At 40.0% G+C, this 18,015-nt stretch overlaps 1 protein-coding gene across 4 annotated transcripts in view; it reads left to right on the top strand.

The window, feature by feature from the left end:
• Positions 1 to 18,015, top strand: part of DPP10 (dipeptidyl peptidase like 10) — a gene marked incomplete at both ends in the record, with an annotated part of 450,907 nt that overhangs the window by 237,846 nt on the left and 195,046 nt on the right. For 2 of the 4 annotated variants that reach the window (XM_082285405.1, XM_082285404.1), the window contains one exon: positions 10,775 to 10,889. In XM_082285405.1, the coding sequence (XP_082141531.1) occupies positions 10,775 to 10,889 (115 nt within the window). Of the gene's footprint in view, positions 1 to 10,774; positions 10,890 to 18,015 lie in introns of those variants that run through there. The other 2 variants (XM_082285406.1, XM_082285403.1) reach the window with 1 other exon arrangement.

Genomic DNA, 18,015 nt, shown 5'->3' with positions numbered 1-18,015 from the left:
TTGTGACCCATTGTCTTTCTATAAAGGCTTTTTTATAAGCTCTGTGTGTGTGTATGAGTGTGGGAAAAATGTGATGTCCTTAGTGCTGTGAGGACTTACACTGTTTTTAATACAGTGATCTTTTGATCTTGGCTCTGCTGGGTCATTATATATATTAACTCTGTATAACTTAGCATAATGTATTAAATCTACAAATTTCCTGATCACCTCTCTGGTCTTTTTTGCCTAAAAAGTGAAGGAGAAAACCATATATTTATTTCTGATCATAGACCTTTAGTATTCTACTGCTTTAAACAGAATTCCATTTTCTGGAAAAACAGGTGATTTAATGATGAAGCAGACTGGGAAAAACTAAATGATAAATTTCTAATTAGAGTCCAGTTATACCGAGTGAGTAATTTTGCTTACTACAGTTTTGTTGACAGATATTAACATAAAGAGTTGCTGGTTTCCCATTCTCATCTGAGCTTGGAAAACTCATGTAACTTTCTACTGCCTTAGATCCCTCTAAACACAGAGATTGTGTTTGTGTTCCCTTTTCTGGCACAGACACTCCTTGGTTTATTTACATTTTTATTTATTTATCAGAATGTTGCCTGGAATAATATTTATCTGTATATATATTCACTGATACGTGCATGTGTGTACACATGTATGTGCACAGAGTCTTATTAAGGCACATTTGGATTTAAATTACTGTTTTATTTGCATGAAATTTATGTGTAAATCTGAAAACAAATAGAAAAATACTGATATAAATTTGCAAAATAACCTTTACAAACATGTTCCATAGTTTGATAACTCCTGATTTAATCTCACTCATCTAAAAAAAAAAAGATTTCCGTCAAATCCATTCTCCAGGACTCTTAAATGGCATAAAATTAAGCATGTGTACAAATACCTGAAAAATGAGAAACTCTAAAATTTTGTTTTTAAAAATAATTTTTAAAAAGATTTTGGTTTTTTTCTACTCTAACAGTGAACTCGAAAGTCATGCACCAGTGCAGTTTTTTACCATTAGAAATAGGGCCACTGTGTTAAATTTAAATGGTAAAATTACATGGCATAGACCTGAATATGACTTATGGGACATTGCTGCAGTTTGGTAATCTTTGCTGTTTATCCAACCTTCAGTGAACTGCAGTGCTGTGTTGTCAAACAGATCTGCTCAGTAATGCTGAAATTGTTGATGTCAGTTTTAAAAATCATCTGTTATGGGACCTTGCCAATATGCTGGGAAATAAAAATACGTGTTAAAGCTGGTTTTGTTTTTAAGCAATCAGGAAAAGTATAACTTTGTTTCTGAGCAATGAAAAGGAAAAATTCCAGCAAACAGCTTTGTTGTATCTGTAGAAAGTTCTATAGGTATGCGAAAAGTATAGCCTGTACTCATTTTTTATGTCCTTTTTTCTTGAGATATGTTGTTTTACTTGGCTGGGGTATTTTTCTTTAGCAGGATAAGAATGGGAGACATATTTTACTATCTTGTGACATTTCATTAAAGTTAGGATCAATAGGAATATGTGAAAATACCTTTTTGGCCATAAATGGCTGTGCCAGTGTTTATACAGACTTCTTGTGTTACATCATAGTAACCTGAGTACAATCAAAGCCTGCTGCTTTGTCATATTTTTCTGTCCTTGGCCTCACTTGCTTTAGTGAAATACTTCTAAGAATTTTCTTTAATTATGGCAAATGAGCTGTTGATTTCCTGTAGATGCTGATGGTGCATGGGCTTTCTGGAAATGAGCTGCTTGCTTTATTTCCGTGTAATCTCGCAGGCAGTCTTCAAGATACAGAGATAGCTTTTCCTAATCAGACAAAAATCTCATTAGCTTCAAGATGAGACTGGTGTGAGGAAAAGAAGACGTAGCATGGTGTGAGTAATGGGGCTTTGGTCCGATGAGGACACAAGGAACATGAAGTCACAGCAGAGCTATTGGTGAGCCTCAGCCCCCCAAAAGGGTGTGAGACTCCTCTGGACAACCTTCTGTCTGGAGGGGAGATTTGCAGGGGAGGTTGCAGTCATATTTGATAAAGCAGCTGTTCATTAGCTGTTATCCTTAGGAGGTCACAGAAATCCCCACAGGTGGCTTTCTGTGGCTTTCATTTCCCTCTGTACTTCTGAGTCTCAAGATGCTTACTCACGTCTTGTCAGAACTTTGTTATTCTCCTTAGCTCTGCCAGGTATTTCTGCTGGGAGGAAAGAGTACAGTATTTTTACTTCTGAAACTTTGTTAGAAACAAACGATAAAAGATTGTGAATGCAGGATGAAAAGGGATAACAACTCTGAAATCCTGGGGCTCAGTGAAGTTGCCTCAGATGCTGGCACTATAGCTCTTCATCGAAGTGTCTTGCATTCAGCTCAGCTCCCAAAAGCCTAAGGTGCTCTCTTGCCTGCTGCAGCTTGTCTCTACATTGTGACTGCTCTTTTTTTTCCACTTACAAACCAGTTCTGTCATCCATTGTTGCTTTATTCAAGTCTCCCTCTGCCGCAGCTACTCAACAGCGTTTATGGCAGTATTTTCCATGGCCTGCATTTTCCATAGTTTCTTTAATGTTGTGCACTGTGATAGCTTGCTTCCCTCCCCCGCCCCTGTTGAGTGCTACTATGTTAGCTAAAAAAACAGCAGATGGCCACAAATTTTCGCCTGTGCGGGTGCCACACTCTTTAGATCAGTTGTGCTGACCCATCTTTGCTTTTGTATTTATTACATGCAGGAATAATGCCCAAAGGTTTAAACTCATCTGCTGTGATTAGACCTTTAACAAGAGTTTCAGCAGAATGCTTTAGAAGTTAAGCTTTTACTTGTTTGTCTAGTGTAATAGAAGCTCATTGTCTTGGAGTAAATGTTACAAGGTACACTGCAAAATGAGTGGGAAGATGTGGAATGTATTCTTAATGCTGGCCATAATACATTCAATAGATTCCATAAATGTTTCTGGTCCTTTTTTTTTTTGAGAGTAGCTGGAAGTAAGGGTGTTGACAAAGCTGTTCCAAAATACCCCAAGAAACCAAAATCCAGTTCATGAATGGACACTTGCAGGTCCAGGGAAAAGATCTCTGCCTAGAGCAAAAATGAGCAAGCTGAAAGAAAGCACAAAATGTTTTGCAAGGTTAATAACCAGTGCGAGTGATCAACACTTCTCAGAATGACTTATATGTGCACATTTATTTTAGCTTATTTGCACTGAGGAGGGGTGGGTTTGGGTTTGTTTACAGTTTGGCTTTGCAAAAGGAGAGCTTTGTTCTTCTACCAGTGCAGCCCAAAGAAATAAAAATATGGAGACAGATTGTTCCTATATCCAAACCCTGCACCTGTTCTGAGCAGGGTAATTGCTAACAAGCTGCTCTCTTTTTAAAATGCCCGTTATCCATAGAGCTGACAGAATCCTGCATTCCTCTGAAAGTGGCATTTTACAATGACTCTGAAAAGAAGTGCCAATGTTTTCATGAATAAAGATATTGACCGGGGAAAGCAATTGTGTGATCATAATCATTGAGACAAGAACTGTAGCAACAGGATCTTATAACACAGTGGATTGTAAAGGGAACATGAGAGATGAAAATGGTAGGTACTTATGCAAATGGATCAGAACTATCCTGTGCCACTTTGTGGATCTGTCTCTGAGTCTCTCTTGCTATCTAGGCCATGGGATTAGTCAAAAACAGCTGGAAAGGAATGGACACAATCAGTTAATCACAAAATCAGAAGGCTTGCTGGGGTAATTTCCCTTCAAATAGCACACTGCAAACCCAAGGCAGGTAGTACTTAATATCAGTTGCAAGCCCAGCTCTACAAAGAGCTTTGGAAAGACTGCAATCTTTCTATTATAAGTGTATTGAGTCTGTCTTTTAAAATACCTGAAATGTGACATGAAATTATTTGTCTTTTTTTTCATTTATCACCTTTTCTTCATGTTTGGGGAATGCAAATGGCAAGAGTTTAATGAAGTGGTATTGCTGTGATTACATCTAAGCTGCAGAGTGAGACTCATTCTCATTCCTACTGCAAAGCAAATTACATTTGCTTTTCCTACTCTAATGCACTTTGCCCCTGAAATTCTTACCCAAATAAGGGGGGAGGGGGGGCTGTGATTCTTCTTAGTGCTTTTCTCTGTAGGCTTTTCCCTGGTGGCAGAACAGCATAAAACAAAGAAAAAACCAAAGCAGATGATTCATTCAAGGCTTCAAAAGATCCCATGCTGGCAGAAACTGCTACAGCCCCAAACTGCTACAGCCCCAAATCTGCTCCAGCCCCAACCTACTTCAGCCCCAAACTACTACAGCCCAAAGGTCCTTCATCTGTCCTTGGTGCCTCAACACAAGACCAGGAAAGCACCAGACACTGCTGCAGCTCAGTGCTGGTGGGTTTTGTGTTCCAAATACCCACAGGCCAGGGGGAAACACCAATGTGCATCTGCAGACCTGGACTGTCAGGCACATCAGCCTGGTAAAGTTCACTGCAGACTGCAGAAATTGTGGCAGAATCCCTGCTTTCAGTTCGAGCTGTACCCAGCAGAAGCAGTTAAAACTGCTTGAATTCTTGTTCTTAATTTTTACAGAGAAATGTGTATTTTCTGCATTTGGCTCATCCCACCCTTTGTCAGCTGGGTCGATGCAGCATGGGCAGGAGCTCTATGAGAAAAAGCAGTTTAGTTAAATGCCAGCTCTCAGCATCTCAACTTGTCTCAAGTTTGGGTTTCACTTCTTCTCCCAAAGGGGATGCTGCATTTTAACTAACTGATGTCTTCTGGAAAAGCCTGGCAGAGGCACACTGTAGTCCTCAGGCTTAAGCCAGTGCCCTTCCACATCCTTGCTTCCACCAGGCATTCTCCTACTGCTTCTGGCAATATTTCCATGGTGGAAATTGTACTGTGGTTTACACAAATAGTCTTCCAAGAGATCTGGAAAATGCTCTTAAGATAATTCAGAAACCTGACTTACTAATGCAGCATGCTATGCCAGTATTTTCTGATGTTTTGTTCTCTAACAACAACCTTAGTTGTACACACTTGCTGGAAAAATTATGTCTTAAAGACTTTTTATCCTCATTGATTAACAATAGAACTGTTTGACTCAATAAGCTTTAGGAAGGAAGCTATGACTTTTTCCTGGTTATGCTGCTTACAAGAAAGATTGTAAGTTTATTCAAGTAGAAATATGGAAATACTTGAAAGTTTTTTGCCTTTTCTTCTACTACCTCTCTTAATTCTGAGTGATTCTTTTTCTCAAATCAATATCCCCAATACTACTTAAAATAGGCACTTGCATTTCTGTGTCAATGGATAAAAAATATTTCTATATGAAATAAACCTAATGGAATTTAGTTTTATTTTGTTATTTCTCTTGTAACAGGAACTTGGGTCAGGTCTTCTTGTTACAGTCTTGTGTAATACAGCCATTATGGAGGAAACTTTGTAGTTTTTTGTCCTAAAGATGAAAAATCCTTGTCAGAATATGTATTTCATTCAAAAATAGAGAAGAAAAACTCCGAACTACTGAATTGAGGCTACAGCGTTCTACAACAGGGCTAGAGTGTTGGTGTATCAGGGAAAAGTGACTGACGTGGACTTGTGCAAGGCTTTTGACACTGTCCCACATGACATCCTTGTCTCTAAGCTGCAGAGGCATGGATATGACTGATGGTGCACAGGATAAGGAATTGGCTGGATGTTGCACTCAGAGAGTTGTGGCCACTGGCTCAATGTCCAAGTGGAGACCAGTGACAAGTGGGATTCCTCAGGGGTTGGTACTGGGACTGGTGCTGTTTAACATCCATGTCAGGGACATGGACAGTGGGATCAAGAGCACCCTCAGCAAGTTCCCAAGGGCACCAAGTGGTGGATGCCCTGGAGAGAAGGGATGCCATCCAGAGGGACCCTGACAGGCTGGAGAGATGGGCCTGTGATGTGAATTCATCAAGTTCAACAAGGCCAAGTGCAAGGTCCAGCACGTGGGTTGTGGCAATTCCAAGCACAAATAAAGGCTGGACGGAGAATGGATTCACAGCAGCCCTGAGGAGAAGGACTTGGGGGTGCTGGTGAATGAAAAGCTCAACATGAGCCAGCAATGTGCACCTGCAGCCCAGAAATCCAACTGCATCCTGGGCTGCACCCAAAGCTCTGTGGGCAGCGGGGCGAGGGAAGGGACTCTGCCTCTATACCCTGCTCTGGTGAGACCCCACCTGCAGAGCTGCATCCAGCCCTGGGGCCTCCAGTGTAGGAAGGGTGTGGACCCTGTTGGAAGGAGTCAGAAGAGGTCACAAAGATGCTCAGAGGGCTGGAACACCTCTCCTGCAGAGACAGGCTGAGAGAGTTGGGACCGTTCAGCCTGGAGTAGCGAAAGCTCTGGGAAAACCTTAGAGCAACTTCCAGTACCTAAAGGGTTTACAAGGGAGCTGGAGAGGGGCTTTTTACAAGGGCTTGTACCGACAGGACAAGGGAGAATGGCTTTAAACTGAAAGGCTTACATTAGACAGAAGAAAAAATTCTTCACTGCTAGAGTGTGGCACTGGAACAGGTTCCCAGGAGAAGCTGTGGATTTCCTGGCTGTATTCAAGGCCAGGCTGCTTTGAGCAACTTGGTCTAGTGGAAGGAGGCATGGGGAGTGGACTGAGCTGATCTTTAAGGTCCCTTCCTACCCAAACCATTTTATGATTCTGTGCCATAGAATGTGATATTCAAAGCCATGTCTTGCTGCCGCTTATAAGATTTTCATGCCTGTAGTGAATCAGTTCATCATCAGTCTGTAAGCTGTGTGTGGAGATGGAGTATATATTTAGAAAACAGCCTAGAAAAGGAGAGAGAAAGATGCTTCAGCCTATTTGAATTATATTTGCTTTGCATATTTGCTGGATATATTTTTTCTGCATTTCCCTCTGAAATACCTTGTGTTGCAGTGGCGAGTGGGATTTAGCATAGAGGGGTGCAGAAGGGTTGAAATAACTCACACTTTCCTTTGACAGCCTCAGCCTCTCCTCCCTCCCACACCCAGTCTCTGCACTTTGTTTTAGCCTTTCTTTTGGTTACAGCTGCAGGATTTGCTATATCACACATATGTCACATATATCACACTTCTATCACACGTGTAGTACACGCTTTTGTAAGACCAGTCTTTTAAGGGTCTTTTCAATAGAGATTGAATGGAGACAATCACAGAGCAGAAACTTTGGCCTTTGACCTTTGGTTGTACACACTGAGGTCCCTGATGGTGAGTGCTTGTAGGCTCTTGGTAAATGTGGTCTTTAGCATTTGGCAGCAGTAGGCATTAACATTGGTGTACAGTGTTTTTGTTCATGCAGTGCTTTGTTTTTCTCTTTGTAGCTATGTTTTAGTAAGGTATTAATCACAAATTACATGCAGAAATATGTATTATTTGAGGATTGTTTTTGGCAACAATGCAATTAAATGGTTTGTGAAAAAGCTCCTATAAATAATGAGAAAACTTGCAATTGTATTATTCTTTGCACAGCCATTTTCTGATTCATTAGAGTCAGATTGTAAAATCTATAATAACATTATAGGTAGTGTCATATATAAACCACCATATTCAAGAGTTGGTATTTTTTCAAACCACATTAATAGAAGAGCCTGTTTAGAAGATTAAATCCTTAAATCTCCATCTGTGTCTGCATTGGTGTTATGTGCCAGTTAGCAGATAGTTATGGGGAAACTGTATGGTGTCAAAAGCTTCTCGTATGGCTCTCTGTGATGTTTCCTCTTGATAGCCTCTGTCTTCTTATGACACTCAGAATTCACAGCTTGTGTCTTGCCAGTGATACACAGTCCAAACATCTATTTAACTGCCTTTTGCTTATGGCCATTTTGAAAAGCAGCGCGAGGCTAAAAATATTTTATTGTTGAAGAACTGCAGCTTACACTATTTTAAAACTTTCTAGGTTACAGTCCAAGACTTGCACTGGTTAGCATCAAAAAAGTTAATTGGAGATGCCCTCGATAGTGATTGTGCTATGAATTCACTTTATTATGGTAATTTTTCTAATATTTCATCACATATTCTTTGTGTACAGTAACTTCATAAATGTCTTACAAGAACGTTGTCACTCAATATCAAAACATCATCATGACCTTTAATAAATTCTAATATAATAATTTGATGCAACACGTAATTTTTATCCAAATATTAAAATCAAATATCTTAATGGGAGACAAGTCCTTCTTTTTATGCCAGTCTCCAAGTTTTCAGCTGGCTGGAAGCTCCGTTCTTTCTCACTCTGGGTACCAATAAGCTTTGTATGCTCAGTACTTGATTCATCTCTTTGATATTCTCCTTGCAAAAATTTGCAGAAGAATTTAAAATGAAGCTTTATTTTTAGAAACTGAACAATATTCATGTCTGCAGAGAAGAACCTTGTGAATAAAGAGGACTTGGTACATTTTTTGAGGCATTCATCAAGCTGTCCAGCTTCTGTCATTTTAAGTCAGTTCTTTGGAATAGGGTTTCACGATGCTCTGAGGGAAACTACAGTTTTCTCACCACCACCTGGTTCTGTGAGCTGCTAGTTCTTGTTTTAAATTGGATTCTGTCAGATGTCATTTAAATAAGGCTACTACTGTGATGTTTAGAATAAATTTGTATTTTCTACACTGTGCTATTAACACTTTAAAACAATTCTTACTTAAGGGAAGATAATGGCTTGGATCCGAGTTCACACTCAGGACACAGAAGGTCTGTATTTTTGGGGAAAGGCTGTGGATCCTTGCCATGTCAGCATGGCCAGGGCTGTCCAGAAAAGATGGACCCACACATTGCTCATATCCTAGGGATCACCAAAGGGGCTCAGGAAGCAGTCATGCAGGCCTTGAAGACCTGTGTCTAAGGCTAGTCAGGCTGTGGTAATTAGTATTTCATGAGGTGGGAAAATGAGGGAAGCAGGCAAGCTTGAAAGTGGTTGGGAAGCAGGGACAGTGGGGTGGGGAAAGGAGGCAGGTGCCAGGAGTTCCTGCTTACACCATTTTTTTCCCCTGAGTGATGAAGACAGGAGCCCTGAACTGTAATGAAAAACCCCACGGGTATCTAAGATGTGTTGTTGGTTGTGGTAATCAGGTTCTTCCACATGGGGATCCCGGGAAAGCCGCGGAGTTCCGTGTGGGAGGGACGGGCCACAAATCCTGGGCTGAAGCTGCCCTTGGTCACTTCTGTGTGCTGTAGTTGAACATCATCCATTGCCTGCACTGGGTCAGTATCAACACCCAGGAGGAGATTTCTGTGATAATAAAAGGGTTCAACTATTCTGACAGGACTGGGTGGGCTGGCACCTCTCAGGTGAGGGAGCTGTTCCTGTGATGACCAGCCATGAGTAGGGGCTGCTCTGAGGAGACAGACTGGCTGCTTTTCCACTCTGGTGAGGCTAGAAATCTCAAAAATGAGCAATCTCAGCAGAGTGGGCAGGATGATGGGTCCAGTGGGTAGAAGACATGTTGGGGTGGGGGGGGAGGTTCCTTGCTGGGAGCTGTGATGGGCTGAGGACTGCTGTAAGAATTCCCTGTGGGATTGCTTTGAGATTATGTTGGGCAAGTCCCCTTCTATTTCCTGGAAAAGAAGACCAGGGAGAGAAGCTGTCTTTTACAGGTAGAAATAAACAGGCAAGGGGTTAAAAAAACAACATTAAGAAGTTAAAGAAACTATTGCTGCTGTGGGTGATGTGTGATGCTGAGGTGGTGCATGTGAGACAAAAAGGCACAAGAACATTACCACTTTCTGTTAAGACTTCTCCATTTCACACTCATTATAACCCAGAAATGCAAAATGAAATAATGTGTATGTGAAAAAATTATACCATACTTTTAGAAGCTTGTAAAACATAACAGGAGGTGTTTTTTGGGGTTTTTTGGGCAGTCTTACAATAGCATTTAATTTTGAGATACTAAAGGCACGTGTAATTATGGGAGAGAAACATTTCTGCTTGCCAAATCTAGATAGAAAAAATATTGTTTTCTGTGAGAGAAGGTCAAAGTTGTAAGAAACAACTGCACTAGTTTTGTCATTGTGTTGTTAGATGTTTATGTGCTGTTTGGTCTCAAACTGTACCATGAACATGGGCAATGCATTGCTATTATTGAAAAAATGTAAATGGTGCCTGGCAGGAGTTAAATGTGTAACCACAGAGGTTGTAGGCTTAAGCGCACTGGTAGTTACAGAAGCATTCATTTAACATTTGTTATAAGCTACTGTTGTTTTTTTATAACTAATAGGGGAGCAGTTTACAGTTGATCTACTGCGTAGACAAAAAGAGCTTGTAGCTTCAGATGGAATATTTGCAGCCTCAGGCAGTTTTGCTAATGCTTTCTATTACAAATAAGTTTAATAGTGTGCATTAAAAAGGATGTGTATTTAAACCTTTATGGTCCATACCATGTTAGGTAGAATTACAGTAAATTGCTACATTTCATTTCTGTAATTATCTTATAAACTGCTAGTTGATATTGTCCTGAAGTTTATGTTCAGGACATTTTAACACCAGTTGTATTTTGGACAGCTTGCATAAGATCATTTCATTGTCTCTCAGGGATATAAAATTACATATATATATATATTTTTTAAAAAGAAAGATATCTATTAAAAAAGCATGAGAGTTACACACCTTTGGATGACTCTGTGTGCTGTGGAGAACGGAGGGATCATGATCACCTCCCGTACTGTGGTTATGAGTGTGCACAGAGCAATTTTCCTATCGCTAATAGTTCTGGAAATGTATGTTTATGAAACGTGGTCTTTTCCTTTTATTTCATTTTTTTCCATTCCTGTAGGAACTTGGAAGTAACAGCCCTCCGCAGAGGAACTGGAAGGGAATTGCTATTGCGCTGCTGGTGATTCTAGTTGTTTGTTCACTCATCACTATGTCAGTCATTCTTTTAACCCCAGGTAACCTACTTCTTTATTTTATTTTATTAAAGGTGTATGATTTATAATGCAGTCATCAAAAGCAACAAATGTTAAAGTGTCTCTTGCCTTTAAGCAATTTTAACTTGTGGCTATTGTAAATTTGGTGCCCGTAGGGACTTGGGAGCTACTGGAGGCCTTGTGGAGCAGAAGGGTTTGGGGTTGGCAACAGGGCCTTGAGAGGGCTACCTCTCCAGTCCTTGTGAGCTTCAGCAGGTGTGACCTGACTTCAAGATTTTGTTGTTGGTTTTTGGTGTAATTTCAGATTCACAAATGAGCTAAGAGAAAATTGTATGCCATGGAAAACTGATTCTGAGAATGAAACTTCTCACTGAATCACAAGCATGCATCTTCCATATGTACATGCACAAGCTTCTTCCCTTTTCTTTCTTTCAGCAATAAAGAGGGGAAGGTAATGGTTCAGCCACACACAAAAAAAAAAAAAAAAAGGGGAGAGGGCAAGAAGTAGACAAAAAGAGCAAACACTGCACAAGTTTTAAAGAAAAAAAAATCTTTGAATCCTTTTGCCAGTTTTAAAGTTACAGTGTAAAGTACCTGATTTGCATGGCATGCCTAGATAGTAAATATTGGTCTGCAAATATTCTGCTGTTGAAGTGCTCAGTTTGTGTAAACCAGAAAGTTAATGAAGCTCTTTTCAGTTAAATAATGGTTCCAGACTGTTTGGCCACGGGATGAAATCCTCGCGGGAAGGTGGCTGAGTCTGTGCATGAGCAAGTTCAGCAGCAGAGTGCTGCTGCTTTAAAGGAAGGTGGTGAGGCTGAATGGTAAAGGATCAAAAAGTTGTGCTTGTCAGAGGGGATGAGGCAGCTGGAAAGGGTATGCAGGAACACTCTGGATAGTCTGCTTCCTCTGTTACGTATAAATACCTACTTCCTTATGTGGTGCTGTCCAAGATGACTGTTTGCTTATTTCCACTTAGATCATGTTGAGAAAAATAAAAGCAAAGTTGTGCTGCTGTAGTCTCAGTGTACAGGAGCTTCTTCAGAAAATAAAAAAAAAACAGATTTAGAGGGCAAATGGTAGTGTATCCTGGAACACTTCAAGACAGAAGACTGTTTTTTGTTTCAAGGAGAGTAGCTTTTTTTTGCAGAGCTGTAAAATATCAAGTGTTTGCTGGAATCTACAGCTATCAGTTGTGGCTCTTTTATCTATATAGAATTATTAATGATGTAAAAACATAAATTGAAGTCTTTGAAAGCACTCATGGAAAAAGAATAAACAACCTAGGGGAATGTTAACTTTTTAAAAAAAATATGTTAAAAAAGCTCAGTGAATTACAACATCTCTGAGGCTGTTTCAAAATCCAGAGCTCTTCCTTGAAAACTTGTGTAAGCTGGGACCTACATTTCAGTTCAAGTCATGCGAGTGAAAACTAGTTCTGTCAGCTCAGATGCTCTAAGATATCCCATAGAGACTGCAAAGCTTGATATAAATAAAAACCTTTCTCCCAGAACGATCTAGGTCTGTGAAACTGGGCTTTCTTGTGAGTTGGAAATGCTTACCATGGAAAGCTTTGGAAGTACATTGTTGGATAGATATTTCCCCTGTTTTAGCCCTAATCAGTGCTGTTCTCCCTTTACTTTCATTATTAATTTGTTTGATTATTATTAATACAGTGTGGGCAGAAGATATTTTGCTACTCTGTTGGTCTGCTGGCAGGTACTAAGCACTATAGTTGAAGCTATTTTATCATGAATATGTGTTGAGATCACTTTGGGATGTCCAGTATTTGAGGGGAGGAAAAAAGTTGGTGACCCCCTCACATGTGGCTATTGTGAGGTGCTCAGTTGATGCTAATTTGTTATTACAAATATTTGGGTTTGAAAATGCTTCTCATAAAATATAATAGGTCTGAATGAAGATATTCAGTGCAAATGTCCTTTGTTACCTTGGGATGTTTCAGTGTTCATTTCTAGGACTATTTTGAGCATCAGAGTGTTCTCTCCCTATTTAGTTCTGCCTGTACGGATGGGTGCTTTTTAGATTTCATGTGAATTCCCCTAAACACTGTACATCATGCTGCTTCTTTTTATGGAAATGATGATAATTTCAGATGGTCATTGCTCAGAAGCCTGATTGTTTCACTGGTATTTTTTTGGAGGCAAAAGTGTATTTACTGATATGCCAAACACAACAGCAACGATCTCTTTTGCTTGCAATTATTTACACATTGTTTTGTCCACAATATAAGAAACTCTTAGGTCTATGTACACTCACAGTTGTCATTTGAACTCTCTCAAATTTTGAGCAACAACTTTCCTGCCTTTTAATAGAGGGATCAATGCTTCCAAATGGGATAGCGAGTTTTTAAAATAAAATGTAATTCATATGCAAAAGGCTTCAAAGAGGCTTTAGCTTCCACTTGAATATAATTTCCACAGAAATTATATTAAAACTAAAAGGAAATTCATGATTTTTTTTTATTATCTTATATTACATGAAATATAACTTGACTATACAATACTAAGCAGGATCTCTGTTGAAATAAGAGATGTATTTTGACCTATTAATATCTTAGCTTCTTTTCAAATCTGAAACCTCTGTGTTGCAATTCTGATTGTGGTTTTAGTAAACTGTACCAACAATATTAGTAACATTTTTGATTGTTTTATCTTGCTTCTCATCTGTGAAAAACCTCAGAATCTTTATAAATGTCTTAGTGCTCTCAGCACAGAGATGGAAAAGTGGAAGACCAGATCATCCAGTGATGTAAAACATTAGTGGCAGAGTCTAAATGAACTCTCAGCCCAGTAACCACTTGTTGGGGCTCAGCAGCTCTTTGTGAGCCCCCTTGGACTAAGGAGTACATTAAATAAACCCCACTGCTCCCAGCAAGTGGAAATTGCTACACTGCTCCATATCTGGGGGTAGAAGGCTTGCAGGCAAATATCCCTGCTGGTTTTCTTCAAAGTCAGATAAGTGCAACGATAAAGAAAGTGCACAGAGATGCCAAACAATGAGGTTACCCTTGTTAAAGCAGGGGACTGGAATGGAAGAACTTGGAAGTTTCAGAATAGGAGCCTGTTTGTCCTCTGGGGCAACTGAATTATGAATCTAGTGATTTTTTTTTCAATATTTGGAGTGGATTGCTGGCGAAGTATTTAAGAGGAAACAAAAGAAAATACCTTGGGAATAATCTTTTAAATATAGCTTTATACTGGGAATTAGTGGCCAGTATGGAAATGCCTGTCCATGAGATGCCATCATTTGGTTTGTATGTCAGTAGAAATATTACACAGGTCCCTTTCTTCTTCTGCTTTTATTCTGTTTCATGGTTTTGAGATTTCATCACACACCTGCATGTACTGAAGCAGTCATAGGTAGATTTTTAGAGATCAGTGACTTTAAATCATTCCTGCCTTTGAATCAACTTCTTTTTGCTTTGCATCATGACAGTATGTTCCACGTTGTAGGAATCATGTGAAGACCTATCTGACCAACCACTGTCGATCTGTATTTCAAAACTGACAGATGCTCAGCTGGAAGTATTAGCAGCTGAAAGCTTTTATATGAGAAGTCACTTAAGAGCAGCTTAAGAGTTGTATGGATGTGGCCACCCTTCTGCAGGTGTTTTGCCACACTTAAGGCTGTTTTTTCATTTTGGGACTGGCAGTAGTTCTACCTTCGTATTAACTTACAGTTTCTGAAGGTGTGGAAGACTCAAATACTTTTTCTAGGCCTCCCTTACTGAGATGTTGATGTTGGCACTTAAACCATGCTTGCTGATATGTGCACTTACTGTTGGGCAAAGTGGCACCTACCTCTAATCATAGACTCAAAAAAACTCACACATGATGGAAAAAAAAGGAAACCTTTTCAGAAAAATTACTTCAGAGAACATTTAGGTCAGACAAACTGTCAGAAAATGCTTTTTGTGGAAAGGGTTGAGTAAAATCAAGCTCTGGGAAGAGAATCCATTTGGATTATGTCCAGTAGATAAACTGTTCAGGGTTAGGACTGACCTTTCCATACCCTCTCTCATACTACTCTTACAGGAAAAGAAAGCAAACTACTTTTTTTTTTGTGATGTGGATATTCATTACAAGAAGACACAGGTTTCTGTTCAATTCTGTATAGGCACCCTGTAACTACTGTAAATTGGCAGGCAGCTTTTGGTATCTGACTATTTTCTGACAGGTTTTCTTCTTTTGTCATGCAAACACAAAGTGAGCTATACTAATTCCCAGTTACACAGTTTACTAGTGGTCTTTTTCCACTTTTCAGATGGTATTTAACATCAAGCCTTCATCCTAATTTCTAGCTTAAAAAACTTTTTTTTTCCCTAGAAAATTCAGTAGGGAGCTTCAGTTAATGGCATACTATAGTACATAATTATTAGTTTTATTTCCTAAGTTAGAAGGCAAATTTTATGAGGTGTTTTGACTACATTTAACCTGCAAAAATAATATCCCATAAGCTCGTGAAAAGTAGCAAGGCCATTAATTTCTACTTCTGCAGTCTTCTAGTTTAGTAAGCACAAACAAGTTTGTCATTTTGAATTAATACATGCCAGTATTTGAACTGGTTTTAGTTGGATGTACAGTTAAGAAGTAGTAATTTAGTTTTTAACATTTGATTTTGTTTATATCTTCTGTAATCTGTGTCATTTGCTATACATAAATACATATAATTTCAGACCGAAATACAGAAATCTGTGACAGATAGTGTGAGGACATTGGAAATAACATTCCTTCAAGAATAGTTCAATAAAATTTACAATGGAAATGAAAAAGTAGGCTGTTTTGTAATGTAAAAAATACAAAGTAGCAAAAGGAAGTCTTTAAAATAAAACAAGTGCATCCTAGAATCAAAGTTTGGGTTGGAAGGGACGTTAATGATCACCTCATTCCAACCCCCCTGCCATGGGCAGGGACACCTTCCACTATCTCAGGTGGCTCCAAGCCATGTCCAGCCTGGTTCTGAACACTTCCAGGGATGGGGCAGCCACAGCTTCTCTGGGCACCCTGTGCCAAGGCCTCACCACCCTCACAGGGAAGAATTTCTTCCTAACACCTAATCTAAACCTGCCCTCTGTCAGTCTCAAGCCATTCTCCCTTGTCCTGTCACTCCACACCCATTTGGAAAGTCCCTCTCCGGCTTTCTTGGAGCCCCCTAAGGTGTCACTGGAGCCTTCTCGTCTCCAGGCTGAACAGTCTCAGATCTCTCCCTGTCTCCATAGCAGAGATGCTCCAGCCCTGAGCATCTTTTTGGCCTCCTCTGGACCTGCTCCAACAGGTCCATGTCCTTGTCACTTGGAGAAGGAAGTTACCAACAATGCATCCCAGGAACCTTCTGGGTTGGTTATCCCCAGCGGTGCTGTCACCCCATGAGGTATTGGGGTGGTTGAAGTCACCCACAAGGACCAGAGCTTGTGGGTGTGAGGACACTCCCCCGTCTTCCTGACTGGGTGGCCTGTAACAGCCCCCCACTATAATGTCACCTGTCCATGCCCTCCCTTTAATCCTGAAATGTAAGGTCAGCTCCTCGTCCATCCACAGGTGCAGCTCTGTGCATTCCAGCTGGTCACTGACACACAGGGCCACCCCTCCTGTTCTCCCCTGTCTGTGAGTATAAACATAGTGAAGTACCACTAATTTGTGCTTCTGCTTCAAAAAGATTAACCCAGTAGAGTGTTCTGAGGGTTCCCATGATACGTAATTCATCTTGTTATAGATAAACTGGGCATCTGAGATCTTGACAGAGTGGAAGGGTAGAGTTAAGGGTTACAAACAGGGCTCTCTTTTGGTAAAAAAAAAAGTTACTTTTCAAACATCTAGTAAAGTTGCTTGAAGATGCCATTTTTTTCAGTTTAGAAATGCTAACAGTAATTTGAAAACTTAAAATCCAATATATATCAAGATTTCTTGCCAGGGATGTGATAGAAGACAGAAAGCAGAGCTGGTGTTGCTTTCTTCTCTGATAGCCTCTCTGTACTCATCTGATGTATTGTTTTTAGTGATTTTTATTTAAGCAGTTGGAAAAAAATCTGTCATAGGTAAGGCAATCTTTGGCAACATAACAGCTTGTGGGAACTTGAATGCTAGTTGGCAGACTGGCAGGAAATGAAGGGTTACATCACAATAAGTATAAACAGACTCAGGTAAGGTTAGAAGGGAAACCCCTTTGGAATAAACAGCATCAGGACCAGGGTGTGTTGAATCCAAACAGGAGATGGAAAACAGGTTGTCGTGGGTAGGTTGTCAACAAGGTTATGGAGAAAGGGGATAATGGGCATGTGAAGAGCCCAGGATTTGATAATGTTAAGTCAGAAGCAGTGTTTTGAAGACACAAGAATGTAGTTGTGGAGCTGAATAGAGCACACATAACAACATGTACTTACTCTGAAGATAAAAGCACAGTTTGTGGCAGGAGCAAGAGCTAACAAGGTCCCACGATGTATAAACAGAGGGATTAGGTATAAATCAAGAGAGATAATGTTCCTCTGCTGTAAAGCTCCAGTAAGACTGCAAGTGGAACATTGTGTCCCATGCTGGACTGGCAGATGAATAAAAAAAAAAAAAAACCAACCCAAACAGGCTATTTTGATCCCTGGAAGGTAGGAAGAGGGCAAAAACTTATTTAAGGATTAGAATGTTTGTCTTATGAGAGAGGATTTGGACAACTGTGCGTGCTTAGCCTTATAAGACATGAAGTGCAAGAAGAGTTGATTACAGTGGGTGAGTGCTTCCCGAGGCCTTGCTGTGACCTGGGAGGGAGGAACATGCAAAATGCAGCAGAGCTGTGGTGTGAGCAGCTGTGATGGCCTTGTGTCTATTGTAAATTCATGATGTGCATTAAAAGGGAGATTCTCTTCAGTACACCAAGGATGTACCTTATTAATACCAGCTGAAGTGACTGCAGCCGGCAGTGGTGACATTTAAAGGCAAAAATATCATATTGCTGTTGATTCCAGTAAGCTTTCAGCTGGCCCTCTTATTGAGAAATTTGGCTTAATAAAGACCAGTAACAAAACTATTGGTTGACTTTATTCTCTTTGAAGGGTCACATTTTCATCCTAAATGTACTACAGGATATGACCTTCACAAAGCAGGTTTCTTTGTTAGAAGTGTCCTGGTAACATAGTGGG

This window comes from Coloeus monedula (genome assembly GCF_965178545.1).
Source record: "Coloeus monedula genome assembly, chromosome: 7".
Lineage (NCBI taxonomy): Eukaryota > Metazoa > Chordata > Aves > Passeriformes > Corvidae > Coloeus > Coloeus monedula.
Note: the sequence above shows the minus strand (reverse complement) of the source record. Positions and strands in the feature narration are given on the sequence as shown.